This window comes from Schistocerca gregaria, chromosome 1, assembly GCF_023897955.1.
Source record: "Schistocerca gregaria isolate iqSchGreg1 chromosome 1, iqSchGreg1.2, whole genome shotgun sequence".
Classification (NCBI taxonomy): Eukaryota; Metazoa; Arthropoda; class Insecta; order Orthoptera; family Acrididae; genus Schistocerca; species Schistocerca gregaria.
In genome coordinates this window covers 374,248,095-374,269,221 of record NC_064920.1, presented here as the reverse complement: position 1 = coordinate 374,269,221, position 21,127 = coordinate 374,248,095, and the positions used below count along the sequence as shown (strand labels likewise).

The 21,127-nt window shown below is 40.6% G+C and overlaps 1 protein-coding gene across 2 annotated transcripts in view; it reads right to left on the bottom strand.

Moving 5' to 3' along the window:
* Window positions 1-21,127, bottom strand: part of LOC126336639 (spaetzle-processing enzyme-like) — a 183,168-nt gene that overhangs the window by 54,502 nt on the left and 107,539 nt on the right. For both annotated transcript variants that reach the window (XM_050000598.1, XM_050000683.1), the window contains one exon: window positions 15,128-15,346. In XM_050000598.1, coding sequence (XP_049856555.1) covers window positions 15,128-15,346 — 219 coding nt within the window. The remainder of the gene's footprint in view (window positions 1-15,127; window positions 15,347-21,127) is intronic.

Here is a 21,127-nt window from a genome sequence, read left to right as displayed (position 1 = left end):
GATCGGCTGTCGGACCCCCTCCGTCTACTAGGCGCTGCTCATGCATGGTTGTTTACATCTTTGGGCAGGTTTAGTGAGATCTCTGAACAGTCAAAGGGACTGTGTCTGTGATACAATATCCAGAGTCAACGTTTTTCTTCAGGTGTTCTGGGAACCGCGATGATGCAAAACTTTTTTGATATGGGTATTACTGCTACATATATGATACACTAAATTATGTTGCCAACCCTAGATAACAAATGAGCAACGCAGAGCAACAAAATTATGTTTTGTGCATTGGGCACTTATAGAACTAAATATCCGAGAAATTGGTGAGACAGCTTTTCGTGATTGCTCATATACACAGTGTAGGGTTAGATATTTAGACAAAACTGGTTCGCCAAAGATCAACAAATTTCAGTAGCATGCATGCATGCTAAAACCTCAAAATTGATGACAATGTGCTTTGGCCCTAATTGTTCTCAGGGTATAAATTGTTTTGAAAGACAGCATATGAACATGCTTGGATTACAAGTGCGAGAAGTACAATGTAACACATTATATTAAGTAATCGATCTTGCAAACAAAGCATTCTCACGTGCCCAGTTGTAAAATACGACTTACGAAACGGCGTGGCAGTTGACTTCAAGTGACCTAAAGCCTGCATCGCGAAATAGTCGGTGTTATATTGTCTTCTGCCACTTGCGAGGAACTTTCCGTCATTCACTTCCTTCAGGCAGAATGAGTCAATATCGTCGAGATTCATTGTTCATTGTATCATGTATACGACGATAGTATATGGTGATTCTTTTGTGAGGGAGTAGTGCAGAAAATTCTAGGCTGATTGCACATACGTATGTGATGAAAGTGATCGAGGAAACATTCGGATATGCTTGATGAGCAATGTGTTGACGAAATTTTGAGTGTTATTGTCTGTTCTCCATTCTCGTGCTTTCTGAAAGTGTACTCCAGATTTCAAGGCCTAGCCTCCCTGTCACGGAGATGTTAGATTACAATAAGTTTAGTGCATGGTGTGTCCCAATATGTCCAACTGACGTTCTCAAAACTGAGTTCGACCTTAAGATTCCTTCAGCGCTACCATGAAGAGGAGGTAGGAATTTCTGAACAGAATCGTGCCTTGGGATGGGACATGTGTACATTACCCGAAATCTGAAACTAAGGAACAGTCTACAACGTAAATGGACACTCATTCCTTCAGAAATCTCAAAAAAAAAAAAAAAAAACTGAAGCAGACACTCTAAAACCGCAAAATGATGGTATTATTACTTCCTATTGCAAGAAAAGTTTGACAACCGATTTCGTGAGAGTAACACGTGAGAAACCTTGAGAGACTTATGAAACTCCGAAGGTCAATCCAAAACAAGCGGCGGGGGATGTTTACCACAGGACTGATTTTCCCTCGCAACGATGCGGTACCCCATACTGCGAAACGAACGAAGGAGAAACTCAAACATTTTGGCGGGGAGATTTTCCAGCATCCTCCCTATATTTTAACAACGAAATCACTCCAGATCACTATAAGCTATTTACGTTTAATTGCGTAACCAGTTTCAGCCTACACGACCATCTTGAGACGAGATGTTCCAGAAGAAGTGTGGAGCCAGTTCACGGAGCTGCTGTGAGTACGAACTGGTAGCTGAGGCAGGTACTCGCATATCAGTTTGTAGGGTACTGGCACAGGTCTACAAGAAGCTCACTCACTCTCATTGACAGACACCTTCACAAATATTCCTGACGTCATACCGAGCAGAAAAGAGGAGTGACTAAGACGTTGGTGGACCGTGCTAAAAGAAAATGTACTAGGACGAAGATTGTTTGAGAATAAATGACTACGCTGACGTGGAGGTAAATAGGGCAATACATCCTAGAAGATTTGAAGTTTCTGGGCAAAATCAACTAGCTAAAGCGTGAATTGTAAGTATTCCCTTTCGTAAAAATTGTCGCAGATTCCGTCAGCAGAGTTCCGAGAAACAGTGTTTAAAGCAACAAGAAAGGTGGGTGAATATTTTAACTCTTCAACAGACTTAACGCCAGTCGCCATTTACGGCAAGAATATACGAAACCTAATGCACGTGCATTCAAGTGTACGTAGCAACTACTGAGAAAAGCATCAACACCTGGCTCAAAAGACACAAGAGCAATTGTCGTCTGGGTAACACAGATAAATCGTGCACTGGGACGTGGCAACCACCAAATTCGATTACCTGACACTATAGTTTTCTCAACGACCGATAATTACTATGCTATGATGTAGAGAAGTGCCACAGAAATTAAAAAATACACAAATGATTTTAACAAAAAAGGAGGAGGACTGAAATCAAACGAATTGTATACGAACTCTTCAGCAGTAAAAATAGTGTATGAACTCTTCATCAGTATAAACTCTGTAAAGGAGTGATTCCAATGCGGCCGCTGTGACGACGCAGGCCGTATGGCGACAATCGTGCTCCTGTCCAATAGGACTTTTTGTCGTCACAAGCTGCCGCACTGGATCGCACCTTTACACATGAGGGCGCGACTCTGCGATCTTCGTCAGCGGCTGGATGCTGCCAGGACACGACCTTTACGCGGTTACGTGTAAAGAGCTTGGTTTTCTGAGCTGTTTTCAGCTACAAAATCAAACAAATACGTCTTCATAGCCTTTGGGGATGTCTCCACCGGTGGCAGACGAGGCGCTAGGCACTAAAAGATGCCTTAGACGACGAACCTGATAAACAAGGTACTTGTTAAAGAGGTTTGCAACACTGCATGCACTTGTTACCAACGTCTCATTTACTTTTAGAGCTAGCTGATCCTCTTCCTTTTTGGCCCCATCTGTCTCTGTCTTCACTATATCACATACAATTTTTATTTTGTTGCTAGATGTAATTATCTTTTTCTCATAGTAATGATGCTTTGATTTCTCGAATACTTATTTCAATATTTTACAGTATTCTTTGTAATGCATTACAATGCTAACATCAGAGCTGTTCCTAGACAGTAGATACATGCTCTTTTTTGTCCCATATGATATCTTTATTCCTTGTGTAATCCTTGGTTTATTTTTAGACTTCTATTTGATTCCAGTTACCTTTAGCGGAAAACAGTTTTCAAAAGAGGAAACAACTTTATTAATCGATGCTTTGTATTTTCTATTTGAGTCATAAGTATTGTAAACATCTATCCAGTTCATGTCTTTGAGCAGTCTCTTAAAATACTCAATTTTTGACTGATTTATTACCTCCTGTACTCAGATTTAATAGAATTTTTATCCACAGGTTTCAGCATTTAACACAAGATGATGCATGTCATGATCAGATTTGGTTTTGTGATATGTATATTTTCCTAGATTTGTCTACAAAGCTGTTATCACTAGCAATCTCAGAACATAGAGCATTTACATACCCTAGTTGCAAAGTTTACGCTAGGAATTAAATGGAATGACAGTACACAGCTCCAACCACATTTGCATTGTTGTCGATTAATGTCTATAGTAGCTAAATATAAATGAATTCGACAAAGAGAACTGCCATCTGTCAGAAACGTATTTCTTTGAAATCAGGGATGCCATGCGAATCTTTCGCACTTCTTTGGTTTTACATAATGGCAGTATTTGGAATAAGTGTAGTTGTTAGGATAAGGGTAGCTGTGAGAATGAAAACATCTTTAAAACTGAACCGAATGAGGTGAACTAGTAATCACGAATTTATGATACATCCATGTATGTACATTTCCACGTGTCCAAAAATGTGTTTCGCATTCGGGGTGTTTCTACCGGAATGTATGACGGGCAGAGTTTAAGGACTGTCAGTAGGGCTACATAGCCTATGACTTACAGTCGACAAATATTTGTAATTACAATAAGCACGTGAGACCGAAACCTCAGTAGGTAAATCGCAGCCCAAGGCGACAACGAAAAATATTTTTGTCGTTTTGGAAAGTATATTCGTTTAGAGAAGTCAGCTTGCACGGCGGCCAGAGATAATGGACTACCGCAGTGGTTGCGACGGCATCTAACGGTTATGTGCTAGTTTAGTTGCTCTTCCGAAACAACATCCCATACGAGCAAACCACCTGCGTCTTTACTTGTGGTTACTCGTATTTTAGGTACTTGGGCTATGCACGGCTTTGTTTAAAAAGAATAGGTCGATGTAGACATGGGGTCGAGCAGCAGCGGGTCTGCTTTCATGCAATGCAGCTAACTGGCTGCAAGCAATAACCTGTAGCTGCGATCATGCAGTCAAACGGTCTATGCATTGGCTAGAATTGCGAGTTAATAAAGTACAGAGAAATACAAAATACGCGTAACGTTACATGGTCACTGTTATCTACGGCATTGTTGTATATAAATTATCCAGTTAATAAGTACTCTGAAACAAATAAAATGGTATTTGTAATAAGATAATACAAAAAATGAGTCTCATATTCGTGATTAATAAATTAGATCCGTAAACTATGAAAAATGAAGCTCGTCATCCATGAGGCACTTTCGCCTATTACAGTTAAAAGTGTTTATCTTGAAATTTTCCATTAATACTAAGTTTTAGTGTAAAATGGATATTTAACGTCAGAAGACAGTTGAAAAACCTCGCTAATGATACTGCATTCAACTCTTTACGGTTAGTATGTGTTAAGAAAAAGGGACGTCCATTTTGGAAATAATACATATGATACTCTCTGACATCCAGCAATTACGCCTCGAAAAATTAGAACTTTTATCGGGTCGTGGGAAGATATTTCATCATATTGATATAAGTAACTTCATATAATATCTATAAATAAGAACAACACATTTTACAACCCAACAAACGATAATGAATGATGCACTCTGCACACTTATGTACGACACAAATACAGTAGAAAAGCACAGAATACTTACTATAGCCAACTAGTCAAGACTGTTTATTGACATGAAGTCAAAGCTATTACTGGCATCAGGACCCACAATATACACTGCTCCTCAGCCGAGATTCTCCGGTATTATTGGCTTAACAATGCTGGCACCAGCCACAGTGTGTCTGAATCGTTATTCTCCCGTATGGAATGTTGCTGCGCTTCTCTATTTTGTATTGAGGATGAAGGAAATTCTAGGTTATAAAGTGCTAGATTTATCACAGTTACTTAGGTGGAATCTTTATGATGTCAACCAAAAATCTGAAAATATTTTGTGACAGTTGTCAGAGTACATGCCTTCCTCTGAGAGAGTCTGAAGGTATAATCACGCCTTTCGATAGCGAAAATCCAATTCTGAAAGTAGCCAAATAGTGTCTATACTTGCATTCTTCTTTATATTCCGTGCCGTGTGTGTTGTTCTTAGCATAAGTTAGCTTAAGCAGCGTGTAAGTCTAGGAACCGACGACCTCAGCAGTTTGGTCCCTTAGGAATTCACACACATTTTAACATTTTTTATATTCCGTCATCCTGGGACGTTCCCCTTCGTGTAATAACAACAGTCGCTGGCTGGCGATGTGCGGATCACAGCTTTGATCCCTACCTTCTTCTGTTTTTTATTGTTAAACATTTGTGATTTGCGGAAGGTTTGGGACCATTTTATTTACGGAATATACGAATTTGCTAGAATATTCTTTTTTATAGTAAAAAGAACACTCAGTGCTGAAGGAAGAAATTCAGTCCCATCTGTTTGATAAATAAACGTGCATTTGAGTGAAGAGTTACTTTTGTAAGTGACTATGTTCGGTAACTGGCACTTGATTCAGGATTCTACATGACGATACTTGTGAGTTCTGTAAAATTGCTGATACATTTTTGACGCTCATATTAATCCGAAAAATCTTTCCGAGAGAGTACGAAAACGTGCAAAATGTACTCCACAGCGGACGCAGTAATTTTACGATTATATTGAAATATAAGTTGTGCTATAATAGCCGCAAGCACTCTCATCTGTTGATAGGTCTGTCCTTACTTGAATGATGACCGATTTTTATCTCTTCTGCTTACGTTCAAGTGTGAAGAAAGTGCATCCTTTTGTTGTAGATCGCAGCCGTGTGATGTAATAAGGCCGGCCGGAGTGGCCATGCGGTTCTAGGCGCTGCAGTCTGGAGCCGAGCGACCGATACGGTCGCAGGTTCGAATCCTGTCTCGGGCATGGATGTGTGTGATGTCCTTAGGTTAGTTAGGTTTAATTAGTTCTAAGTTCTAGGCGACTGATGAAAAAATGGTTCAAATGGCTCTAAGCACTATGGGACTCAACATCTGAGGTCATCAGTCCCCTAGAACTTAGAACTACTTAAACCTAACTACCTAAGTATATCACACACATCCATGCCCGAGGCAGGATTCGAACCTGCGACCGTAGCGGTCGCGTGTTCCAGACTGAAGCGCCTAGAACCGCTCGGGCACACCGGCTGGCGGCGACTGATGACCTCAGAAGTTAAGTCGCATAGTGCTCAGAGCCATTTTAACCACTTCTGATGTAATAATAAAAGTTGCGATACGAACAGCTGGCGTCGGCTCCTCTATGAACGATTACCAGAAACACGTTAAAATTGACTTTAGAATGGGTTCGTTCCAGAGGGTGTTTCGACAGAGATTTTTTGGACAGTAATATTAAGGACAACAGCAGTTACGAGACAGCAAGTACACGTCATTACTCTAACATGCATTGCAGAACACACATAAGCTCGGAGTTATTTGCAGTCAAACATCACATAGGCAAGGACACAGAGTACACAAGGGTAAAGGTTTCAACACCAGGAGCTACCCAAAAGGAACAGAAAACCGCAGCCGATCCAAATTGCTCTCTGCTTACCGACTAGCTGGCAACGCAATTCTGCACACATCGCTACTCAGAACGGACAGAAACTGCAACTGAAGTATGAGAGCTCGGAGAAAATACCTATACATATACTAGGTGTATCCGGCCACACTTTGCTACGGCTCAGCTTCTTAAATGGAAAAGAAAGAAAAGAGAAAGTGCACATTTATAATACGTATGGGAATTAGACGTGCGTCCTGATCTCTTTCTATCCCCTACGTCTGTCCATCTCCCCCTCTCCCTTTCTTTGTATATCTGCTCCTCCTGCTCCCCCTCTCTCTCCATCTACTCCTGCTCCCTCTCTCCTAGTCCATCATCTCCTTCCCCCTTTGTCTGTCTATCTTCCATTTCTCTCTCCTCTCTGTCCATCTCCTACTTCCCGGTTTCCATGTCCATTTTCTCTCCACCTCATTTGTCCATCTCTCTTCCCCTCTGACTTTGAGCCTTGTTTACTGTTACTGCAAAATCGGATTCTGTAGTAGTAGTAGAAGTAGTAGTAGTAGTAGTAGTAGTAGTAGTATTCTAATCATAAACCAATATGCCATTAATACAACTTTTCTATTTGCTAATACCCTTTCACTATTTTATATATGTATTTATATATTAAAAACTGTATATTCTGTATGTGTCGGAACATACAGTACAATAACGTGTAAGAATTTAAGTAAATCGAAAAGGTATATTTTGTGATTTTTGGTAACTATGTTCTCCTTTTACATATTATACAGGGTGTTTCAAAAAGGTACGGCCAAACTTTCAGGAAACATTCCTCACAAACAAATAAAGAAAAGATGATACGTGGACATGTGTCCGGAAACGCTTAATTTCCATGTTAGAGCTCATTTTAGTTTCGTCAGTATGTACTGTACTTCCTCGATTCACCGCCACTTGGCCCAATTGAAGGAAGGTAATGTTGACTTCGGTGCTTGTGTTGACATGCGACTCATTGCTCTACAGTACTAGCATCAAGCACATCAGTACGTATCATCAACAGGTTAGTGTTCATCACGAACGTGGTTTTGCAGTCAGTGCAATGTTTACAAATGCGGAGTTGGCAGATGCCCATTTGATGTATGGATTAGCATGGGGCAATAGCCGTGGCGTGGTACGTGTGTATCGAGACAGATTTCCAGAACGAAGGTGTCCCGACAGAAGACGTTCGAAGCAATTGATCGGCGTCTTAGGGACCACGGAACATTCCAGCCTATTACTCGCGACTGGGGAAGACCTAGAACGACGAGGACACCTGCAATGGACGAGGCAATTCTTCGTGCAGTTGACGATAACCCTAATGTCAGCGTCAGAGAAGTTGCTGCTGTACAAGGTAACGTTGCCCACGTCACTGTATGGAGATTGCTACGGGAGAACCAGTCGTTTCCGTACCATGTACAGCGTGTTGCACCGAGCGAGGTGGCGCAGTGGTTAGCACATTGGACTCGCATTCGGGAGGACGACTGTTCAATCCCGTCTCCGGCCATCCTGATTTAGATTTTCCGTGATTTCCCTAAATCGCTTCAGGCAAATGCCGGGATGGTTCCTTTGAAAGGGTACGGCCGATTTCCTTCGCAATCCTTCCCTAACCCGAGCTTGTGCTCCGTCTCTAATGACCTCGTTGTCGACGGGACGTTAAACACTAACCACCACCACCACAGCGTGTGCAGGCACTGTCAGCAGCTGATTGGCCTCCACGGGTACACTTCTGCAAATGGTTCATCCAACAATGTGTCAATCCTCATTTCAGTGCAAATGTTCTCTTTACGGATGAGACTTCATTTCAACGTGATAAAATTGTAAATTTTCACAATCAACATGTGTGGGCTGACGAGAATCCGCACGCAATTGTGCAATTACGTCATCAACACAGATTTTCTGTGACCGTTTGGGCAGGCATTGTTGGTGATGTCTTGATTGGGCCCCATGTTCTTCCACCTACGCTCAGTGGAGCACGTTATCATGATTTCATACGGGATACTCTACCTGTGCTGCTAGAACATGTGCCTTTACAAGTACAACACAACAAGTGGTTCATGAACGATGGAGCTCCTACATATTTCAGTCGAAGTGTTTTTACGCTTCTCAACAACAGATTCGGTGACCGATGGATTGGTAGAGGCGGACCAATTCCATGGCCTTCACGCTCTCCTGACCTCAATCCTCTTGACTTTCCTTTATGGGGGCATTTGAAAGCTCTTGTCTACGCAACCCCGGTACCAAATGTAGAGATTCTTCGTGCTCGTATTGTGGACGGCTGTGATACAATACGCCATTCTCCAGGGCTGCATCAGAGCATCAGGGATTCCATGCGACGGAGGGTGGATGCATGTATCCTCGGTAACGGAGGACATTTTGAACATTTCCTGTAACAAAGTGTTTGAAGTGACGCTGGTACGTTCTGTTGCTGTGTCTTTCCATTCCATGATTGATGTGATTTGAAGAGAAGTAATAAAATGAGCTCTAACATGGAAAGTAAGCGTTTCCGGACACATGTCCACATAACATATTTTCTTTCTTTGTGTGTGAGGAATGTTTCCTGAAAGTTTGGCCGTACCTTTTTGTAACACCCTGTATATATAAATAAATGTATACTTTTTATTTATGAATTTCGCCAGCTTTGGACCGCATACAACTTAAGACTTATGGTGTTTCTTGTTCTTCTGTTCTTCCCAGTACTTCTTGATTTTCTCTCCAATTGCTCGTCTCTGCTCATCTGTCCACACTCTCTTGGATCGAGGTTTTGGCTCATCTTCTACATAGTTTGCGTTTTCTGTCAGTGGCCTGATGTGATGCCTGTCACGTATTATTTCTTCTGTAACATCTATTTTGTAGGCATCTTTCTTTACCGTTTTTACAGTTTTTTCAGCTTACTAACGTAATTAAAAATTTTCTTTGTAATCCGTGTTTCTTACATTCTTTTTAAATGTCCATAAAATTTTAGCCGTCTCTTCCTCATTGTATCTGTGATCTTTTCTGTATTTTCGTATAAATCTTCATTTCTCCTTTTAATCCACGTATTTTCAGTGTTTTTCTCAGGACTTAAAATTTTTCTTAGTATTTTTCTATCTCTTTTTTTTTTTTTTTGTAGCTCCCTTAATTCGCCTTTCTTATCCAATGTTACGCACTCTAATCCATATGCTGCTTGTGTTCTAATACCTGAATTATAATGTCTAATATTCGCTTGTATGGATATTGAATTCTTATTGTAGTAGTTTTGTGTTAAATTATATGCTTTTTATTCTTTCTTTATTTGTTGTGTTATCCAGTCCATTGGCTTGGATCCACTCCCCAAGGTATTTGAATTTATCAACTCTTTTACTTTTTCAGTACTTTGTTTTCATAAACTTTACAGTATTATGTTTGTGTTCTACATACTCAGTTTTTTCAAGGGTATTTTTAGCACAGTCTTTTCAGCAAATCTCGTATTACACATCAAGCGTAACAAGCGTCTGTTGGTTTCCAGTTATCAATACCACATCATCCGCAAAGGCTGAACATTTCACTTCAAATTTGTTCGTTCCTTGGCCCATGCTTTTACCCTTTGTGCCTCTGCTTTTTAATGTGCTTTCACATGTTTTTACTATTTGATCTAAAACCAAGTTAAAGAGAATTTAGGACAGTCAATCTCTTTGTCGAACTCCTGTTTTGATTTTGAATGGTTAAGAAATTTCGCCTTGAAACTTAATCCTTGATGTTGTACCTGTGAGCATTTGTTCAACAAGTCTTCTGGTATTTTCGTCTATCCCTGATTTCTGGAATAGTGTTTTTCTGTCAACTGAGTCATAGGCCTTCTTGAAGTCTACGAAAGTAACTGCTGTATTTTTATTTTGTATAGCTTTCACTCTCAAAATTGTTTTTAAATTAAGAATCTGTTCTATCCTGCTTGTTCCTCTATTTTATTTAAACGTGCTTTAGACAGTATTTTTTATGTTACTGGTAACAATGACATACCCCTGCAGTTGTTGGTGTCTGTCTTATCTCCTTTTTTGCAGAGAGGATGGATCAATGCTTGTTTCCAGTGACTGGATATGATTCCTTTTGTCCAAATGTCTTTAATTACTTTGTGAATATTCTGCCATGCAGATAAGCCCCCTAGTTTCCACATTTCTGTTTCCATCCCATCCTCTCCTGGTGCTTTCTTATTCTTCAATGCTTTGATAATGTTTTCTGTTTCTTCTACTGTAGGTGATTCCGATGGTAGATTTTCATGTTGTGATTTTTGAAATTGAAATCTGTCACTAGGCTCTTCACAATTTTTGGATTTTCAAAGCATTCAGCTAAAATTTGACAGTTCTCTTTATTGCTTAAAACCATTTTTCCATTTTTATCTTTATCCTGTTAAAACTTCTTTTAAATTCTTAAAGAAGTCTCTAGTGTAGTTCCTTTTAAAGTTTTAATCCATTACTTATAATATGTCTTTGTCACATTTCAAAGCAATCGATCAAGAACTTTCAGAGAGTAAAGACTTTGAACAAAGCAGCATTTACATTTTTATAACGTTTACCATATTACTAATGTATACCAGATGGTGCTCCAGAACAGCTGAGTTTTCGAATCCAATGTTTTTTTAAAATTTCAAAGCAATACATGAAGAATTTTTGGAGATTTGAGATTTTGAAGAAACGAACATCTACGTTTCAGCTTATATAGAAACTGTAATTGTTCCTAATCGCAAATCTTCGAAAGTTTGTGACCGATGCTTTAAAATTTTAGCACAACGTTTCGTTGGAATAAATTGTATGTTTTCTATGCGTATTTTTTAACATATGTGATATGGAATTTTTTTTTTATAAATTTAAGAACAGGGAAATGTTGTTACAAAAATCTCAAAAAGACATATTTTAATAAATGGATATCTACAAGCAGTGACTCCCAATGGACTCGTTGTCAAATCGCGCCACAAACTAGTTCATTTTGAGTAGCTCACTGTGCGAGAGGTTTAAAATTACACTTACAGCTCGTTGACACTTTCGCTACACAGACATTTGCGTTAGAAGCAATCAATGATGCGATCGTGAGTCGCTACAGATTACTATTTGCGTGCTGGGCAGGATGCGGACGAGACGCAATGTGGACACACTGTGGGAGACGTGGACAGCGCGTGCTGGACCAAAGCCTTCTAGATACAAGGCCTACGCACAGCGGCCATATGGGCACGTGACGTCACAAACTGTTGGCCATCTTATCTGTAGTCGGCAGTCCTGTTGGCGTGTATGTTGTGTTGAAAGTGTGTGCCACGCGAAAGAAATATATATTTCATAGAGTATTCGCCTACAATTCTTCGAAGAATAGGATAGAAGTGTTGCTTTCCCTTTTGCCAGGGAAATTATAAATCCCAAAAAGGCATAAAAGTGCACATGTTTCGATTTTCCAAATGTGTAAAGTTGACAAATCGCTGGATCGCAGCTATTTGGAGACAGGAATTTGTGTCTACGCATCATTCAAGGGTAAGTAAATGACAAAAAATTTATAGCATGTTATTTGTTTCCATTGCACTGCATTCGCGAATTGTTTTTAAGTGTATGTTATGTATCATGTACCAGTATAATTTTTTTCTTAATTCTGGACCATTGCTTCGAGGTGAATTCGAAGCAACTACTGTCACACAGAATAGTTGTGTTAATTAGTGTGGCTCGAAAATATTTAGTATTCCTTATCATTCCTACCAGGTTATTGAGTTTCCAGTACTTTTATTTGGAAGAGCTACAGAATGATTTTGTTTACTTTTACATATACACCTATTCGGAAATAATTTCAATTTGAGTAAACTACCTTAGAAAATTGCTTTAATGAATTCAGTGCCTTACATATTAACCAGTATAGAAAGCAGAATTTCGATGTAAGTGCATTGTGATTAAATTAACAGCACTCTGTGACACTAATTTCAGTCAAGGATGTAGGAGAAACAATCTTTTCATGTTTAAGGTTCTAAATTTCTGGAGAAACAGGGATATGAAATCTTTTTTTTGGGTTTTTTGATTTACCGGGTGATCAAAAAGTCAGTATAAATTTGAAAATTTAATAAACCACGGATTAATGTAGATAGAGAGGTAAAAATTGGCACATATGCTTGGAATGACATCGGGTTTCATTAGAACCACAAAAAAACACCCCATATTGCTAGACGTGTGAAAGATCTCTTGCGCGCGTCGTTTGGTGATGATCGTGTCCTCAGTCGCGACTTTCGTTATGCTTGGCCTCCCAGGTCCCCAGACCTCAGTCCGTGCGATTATTGGCTTTGGGGTTACCAGAAGTCGCTAGTGTATCGTGATCGACCGACATCTCTAGATGAAAGACAACATCCGACTGCAATGCCTCACCGTAACTCTGGACGTGCTTTACAGTGCTGTTCACAACATTATTCCTCGGCTACAGCTATTGTTGAGGAATGATGGTGGACATATTGAGCATTTCCTGTAAAGAACATTATCTTTGCTCTGTCTTACGTTGTTATGCTAATTATTGCTATTCTGATCAGATGCAGCGCCATCTGTCGGATATTTTTTGAACGTTTGTATTTTTTGTTTCTAATAAAACTCCATGTCATTCCAAGCATGTGTGTCAATTTGTACCTCTCTATCTACATTATACCGTGATTTATTCAGTTTTCATATTTATACTGACTTTTTGATCATCCGGTATTAAACATTGCGTCAGGAAGTGCTCAGTTTCGTCGAATGACTTGAGTTTCGTGTGAGGTCAGCAAATTTTGAAGTGGAGAGGAAAATTTACGAAACCAGGGAAACAAATTCTTAAATTCTGTAGGAGTTTCTGCTGCTTTATTTAAAACCGAAAACGTCTGCTTGTTATTGCATATTGCCATTTTTTTGCTGCAAGAAAACATAGCTTCTGAGGTAAAAGAATTTAAAATTACAGGCTGTATTCGAGCCTAGAAACGCGTATTTAAAGCAAATCGTCAAAATAATTTTACGTCTTGAAATATCATTGGGCAGTTTTGTTCATTTACTTTACGCAATTATATAAATTTCCATACTTTCATTACGAGGCCGTGTAGAAGAGGAAAGCAGTAGAATCCCTATGCGGTCTGAGCTCTAAAACCCGTAAAGGTGGTATAGCTTAACAGGAGCGTTGGGATACAGACCAACACCGACGGACAGGAAGGCCTCGGCGCTTGTTGGTGACGTCACGTCAGCTAGGCACGGCGAACGCCAGGTCTGTTGCAGGCAGAAACGCCTGGGCGTGCTTATCACTATAAATCTCTTATTTTTGGACAAAATGTTCGGTATTGTTTTGAATTCTGCAGCAAAATAGATGAAAGATTTTCTTAGTATCGTAAAGCTACAAATGAAGAGCACAGTTCAGTATTACTGAATCTTGTCAAAACAAACGTAGATCAATATGAGAAGATGCTTGGACCCATTGCAAGCTTCGGAAATTTTACATTCAAGTGACTATATTTACTTGATCTATTTTGTTATCGAAACTTACCCCAACCCCCTTACAATTAACTCGTTTCTTTTGTTTATTTATTTATTTTCGTTTGACATCGTCACTGGAAATGTGAACTAATTTACATTTGTAAATGTCCAACTGTTGCCTGTCATTAAGTTACAGTCGTTTTCAAAGAAAGGAATTCTAAACAGGAAACAAAATGGCTTCATACATCGAAAATACTGCTGAGCTTAAATGTTAACATGCAAGTTAGAAAAGATAAATATTCCTCTCTTGCAAATGAAAGGAGAAACTTTATAAGATAAAAAAAAAATTATTTGATAAAACAAGTATCTCTCGTTTGCTTCTTCTTCAGTCCCCCACCCCCTCCCCCAATGTGTACAAACGCAAGATATTTCATTAACATTCAGTGCTCCTCACCCCATAGTCAACAAAGATACCTAAAGAAGAGCACCAATACTTTCACAGTTTCTTGTAAAAGCAACCCATTACAAACGTAACTTCCTCAGATTTAAAATAAGGTAAAGAAGTACGAATTCTGTTGCTGCTGGACCATGAAGTTGTTTTTGTATGTCAGTCCTTAAAACAGGTGGAAATTTAAGTTCAGGAGTACTCTATTTGTTAAGAAGTGTAATGAATTGCACAATTAATTGATTGCAGAAATCTTTCAGAACAATGCGTGTTGGTCAACTACCGCCAATAGTGTCACATTTCCCTGTGTCAGAGAGGGAGACACCACCATTATGAGTGTGCCTGCAACAGACCTGGCGTTCGCCGTGCCTAGCTGACGTGACGTCACGAACAAGCGCCGAGGCCTTCCTTTGAGTCGGTGTTGCACAGACCCGGCCATCAGTATGTGACGTCACAAGTGTGCGCGCAGGCCCGTAGTCTAGGTGGTGTCGGCTGGACGCGGCACAGAGGCGAAAGAGGGCCCGTGCTAGGCAACGGGGCACGCTGTTGACTGACCGGGGGCCTGGTATTTGCTGGCGAGCGGGGAGGGCGTACTGACGTATCCGACGCGAGCGATCCACGGGTAGGCGCCGAGCGCGGCGTTCTTGCCGCCGATGATGCGGTCGGCGGCGCTGAGGCCGCAGCGGGCGTGCTCCAGCAGGCGCCACGACGGGTGCTGCTCGGGGTCCGGCGGGCGCTCGCTCGCCGACGCCGCCCGCGCCTCCTTCGCCACCACTGCAACACGCCGGCAACATGCTCAGTCTACGAAAAGAATCACTACTATTATAATGAAACGTCCCCTTCGAAAAATTTATGAATTACTGTGCTGATAAAAACTCTTACGCTATTTGATTTTCAAACAGCTGAGCAAAAGTGAACCTATTCTGATCAACACTAAACTGATACATAATATTTTTAGAATAACGCAATCTGATTTTCAATAATCCCTACAAAAGAATGGCCCTGACTACCATTAACCTATACCATACACGAATCACTTACCTCACAAAAATCTTCGTTACTCGAACTACTGCAATACAGTGAGCGCCAATACTGCCAGCTAAATAAAAAATTCTAACTACTGAAGGCACTAACAACTGATAGGCATAGTTACCAAGCGACAAATTTTGATAGGTAACAAACAATGTATTTACCTTAATAGTGTTCAAAAGTCATAATACATATAGCAGTTCATGACATCCAGTCTTACAAATTTACTGTCTCTGATGGACACACGTCCAGACCATCCGCTCTAAAAACTCCGCCATCTCTCTCCCCACATCCACCACTGCTGGCGGCTCACCTCCAAATGCACAACGCTACGCGCTGTTAACAGCCAACTGCCCAACACTACAATAGCATATACTCCAACAATTCAAGCCAACTACAGCCTTCACACAGCAGTGTCAGTGATTTTCATATAGAGCTCTATGTGGCATTACCAACATAAAAACCTACTTACATTATGAACACAGTCTTGATATGGAACTGAGAGCTGCAATGCCTCGATAATTTGTTCACTCATCCTTGCTCCGCTTTCTAAATATATCTGCGGTGAACTCTTCTTTAAACTCGACACATTTTTCCTCTCCGCTAAAATGTAATCCCTTGAGTGTGAGGCCGCAAGTTCAACCATTAGTAAGGCTGATTCGGAACTTAAACCGAACCTAACTAACCTTAACAACTATGACAGGAAAAGACAAAATCAATACCGAATGAAAAATGGCGCCATAGACATCACAAACGGTTCGCACCATCAAGATCGAAGGAGAACTCCCTGGGATTTACAGACCGCGCAGATTGTTCAGCTAGGTATCTACCCTTAAGGAATGCGTATATAATCTTATTGGTGTAAGACGGCAATGAGAACTGATTAAATGTGATGGCATTCAACCGAAATGAAACAGTCTGTCGTTGAGCTTATCATGACACTGCCTATCCTTTAAGGCGTAGCTGCCGATAATGTGATAATTGTCTTACAGGCGCGGACAAAACAAACATCCAGAGGCTGAATTGCTTACATATTCTGCCCTCACAATCATATTCCGCACATCAAGATGCTTCGTTCTAACCTGAGCTCAATAAGATAAAGTCGATGTTGTTGAATTCATGTAAACGATAGGCAAATAACAAGTGCGCACCGAGTTTGAAATACTCGAGGCTGGCGTGCACACATACATTGCAGAAACGACGGTCACAGGAGCTTTTAGTTCGAGAGAGGCAGACCACACACCGGGAGGCCGGTCCCTTCAGAGGACGAGTCAACCTCGGCTACCCGTGGAGCTTACAGCGTTTGCCCAAGTGAAAGGGAGAACTAACCCGTGTTCAGCTTAAAAGCAAATTCCGTTACATTGTGTGGGAGCGTCCAACATACGCATTCTTTATACATAGCACGCAGTTTCAGAGATTTTCACAGGGAGATAGCAAACGCCAAACGCCAAACCAAAGGTACAAGTTTCTGGATTGGTCGCCTTAAACGAAACGTTAGTCTCCCGTTTTAGAAGAGCAATGCTAATTGACAGACGATATTTCTGACGCCTTGAGCTGAAGGAATAATGGAAGACACCGAGAGATATACCCCTTCACGTCTGGCGTGGAGAGGAGTTGTTCCGTTGTCACTCTTGGAGCGAGAACACGTAACGAGAGTGTGTGTGCTCTTACATGTACTCGAAAGATCACTCAGTACTTCACTGGGAGAGCAACTCTGTCGAGAGCGAATCAAAGGCGACTCTATATTGAGTCCTTGCGATTAAGCATTGTTCACTGTGTTGGCCGACACACTTATTGTGCGGTGTGAATGGACAGAGTTACAGTTAAACGCCTGCGAGCGAATTTTTGAGTGGCATCGCAATGGACTGGTTATCTGACCGGTGTACCACGCCAATAGTTAGACTAGGGGTGAATAGGAATCCTTGACTTAATCAATGCGTAGGGAGAGCTTGATTGGCGAAGGTCAATCCAGACAGAACGAAAGTTATCTTATTTGTCAGCAGCGAGCGGCGCTACAGCTATTGCGAGCCCCATATTTCCTCCACAACAGTACACTTCACTGCATTCCACACGCGACAGCCTCGACTGTACTTAGCAACATTCTAAAGGATAATGATTCAAGTTGAGTAGGCGCGCCTCTCAGCCATTCTGCCAAGTCAACGACAATCTTAAACTCTGTATAGAAATTTCATTAGCGAATCCTATCGTTGAGAGGTAAGTTCACATTCCGAAAAGAACCAGAATATAACTTGTTCAATTCATAACTAAAAGTCCCATTGTGATTTCTCAGAATTTTTGCAAAATAAATAATTATTTTCGCTAGTTCCATGTTTTTCTTACATGTATCCCACTAGTTACGTAAGAAATTTTGTCGGTTTTTGTGTCATTTCCTTACAGCGGACGACTCCAGATGATACAGTATTTATAGCTGAAAGTTTTTCACGCATTTCTCTTTAGAATGTTAGGAGCGTCTGTCTGACTTCTGTAGTAGTGTGGGGGTGGAAATTGCATCTTGCAGGAGCCACAGTGTAAAGGGTACATCTCAGATTAATCCGTTGCGCAGAAAAACAGAATAGCAGATCAACCCCATGCTCACACCATGTATTATGAATTGCAACGCCACACACTTTCCAGGAGCGATAATTTGCCTTAAAGGAATATGATTTTTTTTATACACAGACCAGGAACCAAGCAAAAACAAGTTATTTTTACCAGTTATTGGCCAAAATCAGTGCTCACACCACAGTTGTTTTCTTACGTGCGTTTTCCCACTTTGATTGCAGTGACGCAAATATTCCGTCCTGCCCCTGCAAGATCACCCACACGAGAAAGAGTCATAGGAGCCAGAACACCTCCAACGTCTCGCAGCACAGAAAACAACTTTCCAGCCAGTTTACCATCCATATTAACAATCGACATAATTGTATACGAATGCGGTAAGGCATTAATACGAGGGTGGTTTGGAAAGTTCTCGGAATCACCACGAGAGGTCAGTGCTTACAAGAGTGGTTTGAAAAGTTCTCGGAATCACCATGAGAGGTCAGCGTTAGCAGAAAGAGTTGTTCACGTGATATTCATTGGACTGTTCCTGTAAACACGTGCCACTCGTGGAAGAGAGCTGTGGCGGTGACATGGCTCTGTTGTTGTTCCCGCGTAGTGATTTGCGAAGATGGCAAACATCGAGATTCGAGCAGTGACTAAGTACTTCGTAATGAAAGGTATGAAAACAAAGGACATTTATGGCGATTTCCGGAATACACTGGGGGACTCTGCTCCTTCATGTTCAACTGTTGCCAAGTGGAAAAATGAATTTAAATTTGGTAGGGAGAGCTTAGATGATGGTCCGCGCAGTGATCGGCCAAGACGTGTCTACTCCAGAAATCATTGCAAAAGTGCACAAAATGGTCATGGAGGATCGCCAGTTGCAAGTGCATGAAATTGCTCACACTTGCCACATGCCATCTGAAAGGGTCTATCACATTAGAATTAGAAATGAAGAATAGAAATGAACAAATTAGCTGCAAGATGGGTGCTGTGACGTTTGACTCTGGACCAAAACCATGTGCCGTCGCCATGGCAAAATTACACGAATTATTGCCACACCCGCCTTATTAACCTGATATTGCTCTGTCATACGTCCATCTCTTCCAAAAACTGAAAATTTTTCTTGGTGGACGAAGGTTCACTTCAAACGAAAAATTGATAGACGGAGTTGACAACTATTTTGCAGGCCTGGAGGAAACTCATTTTCGAGATGGGATCAAAGCACTGGAACATCGTTGGACCAAGTGTATTAATCTTCAAGGAGACTACATCGAAAAATAAAAAAGTTTAGTGATGTAAGTACTTTTGTTCTATTCCTTTCTGAGAATTTCTCAAACCACCCTCGTACAACTCTCTTGGTACCTCTGATTGCTCTCATATGTATTTCCTCTTCAAGTCCTGATAGTTCAGAGTTGATCACAAATTCATTACTCATCGATGGGATCAATTTGCTTATCTCATCTACAAGTTTTCGGGCCGATTCCATAGTTTGCAGTGCATATTCAAGTTGACCCTTTATCAGAAATTTCGTTTTCTTACGTCTTCCAATTCTGTAGCACTGTTTGAAATTATGCAAGCATCCACTGCTTTTCTTGAAATCACTGTAATTTATGTCGCATGTGATTTTGCGTGCATAACATCTTGTGAAGTGTATTCTTTGCAAACACCAGTTTTTTTTAACAAGTGTGCCTTGTCCTCCCTTGAATATCCATACTTTTTCTTATGCACTACACGGTCCTATTGCTGTGGACATATTCAAAATCTGTTCACAACAGTTTATGTTTACTATCCTCTTCTTGGCAACCGTTGTCCCTTACTATGCTTCATGGAGACAGGATTTGTTTCTTCCTGTCTGACAATGGAGATGAACTACATGGGTCGACACATGTTTCAATATCACTTCCACTTGTTAACCACCTATCGCCATCATTGTAGTGCTCATGCACACTTTCCACCCAGTGAACTTATACGACACCACACATTCCACTGAATCGTCTTGCAGAAACGCTAATATTTCATCTGCCGTTTCTTTCCCACTCTGCGAAATTCCTTGGGTTCCTTTCTGACGAAATGTTGACTTAAGCAACTGTTGTAGATATAATGTAATGTTTGTTTTCTGTATCGTGCCACTGATCTGCGTTGTATAACACCAGTAGCACTATAGCAATATTGTGAGTTATTCGTCGACTAAACCATTCAACTATGCTCCGTAGCCTAATGCTGAGCTCACCATTGGATACCTCCAGCTCTCCTACCTCTTGGCATTAGCACCCGATATTGTGGTTCCAGTATAGACAATACATAGGGCGTCGAATACCGTTAACATTATTGGGCTTCTGCGTCCTAGCATTTTAGGCATTCCTTATGAGATATAGTTTGAATAGCTATTCGAGTTTTTCAGGTAACACGATTGTCCAGGCCATCAGCAACTTCAGATATACAGTCTCAGTTCCTGGTGCTTTGACATTTTTGATTTGCTTAGCTGTATCAGGTACTTCCACTGTTGTTATCTCCTGTATTTCTGTCTCATGATCGTTGGCTGCAAGGGATCTTCTTTAAAAAGTTTTTCGTGTCATGTCTTTCATCTACTTAGACTTATCAGTGGTAAATTTATACTGTTTCTGTCATTTGTTCTTAGCTGATTTATCATCTTCCATCCCTTTTTGGTCTTTGAATTCCATGTGCAGTTACTAATTTTTTCGCATTTCAAGTCCCACTTAGTATTTTTTTTTTTGCTCTAATTACTGCTTTCTCTGCCTCTCCCCTTGTTAAACTTTGACCATGGTTTCGACAGTTTTAAAACTTATCTTCTTCGGAAAGTATTGCACTTATTAACAAATATTACGACACTGTTTGTAGAAGAGATATGGTATCATTATAATAAACAAAATTACAGGAAATGTTTACAAATGGTTTTAGTGAACCATTTTCACACAGGATCATATATTATCTACATCCGATGTGGGAGACGTTGACTGTGTA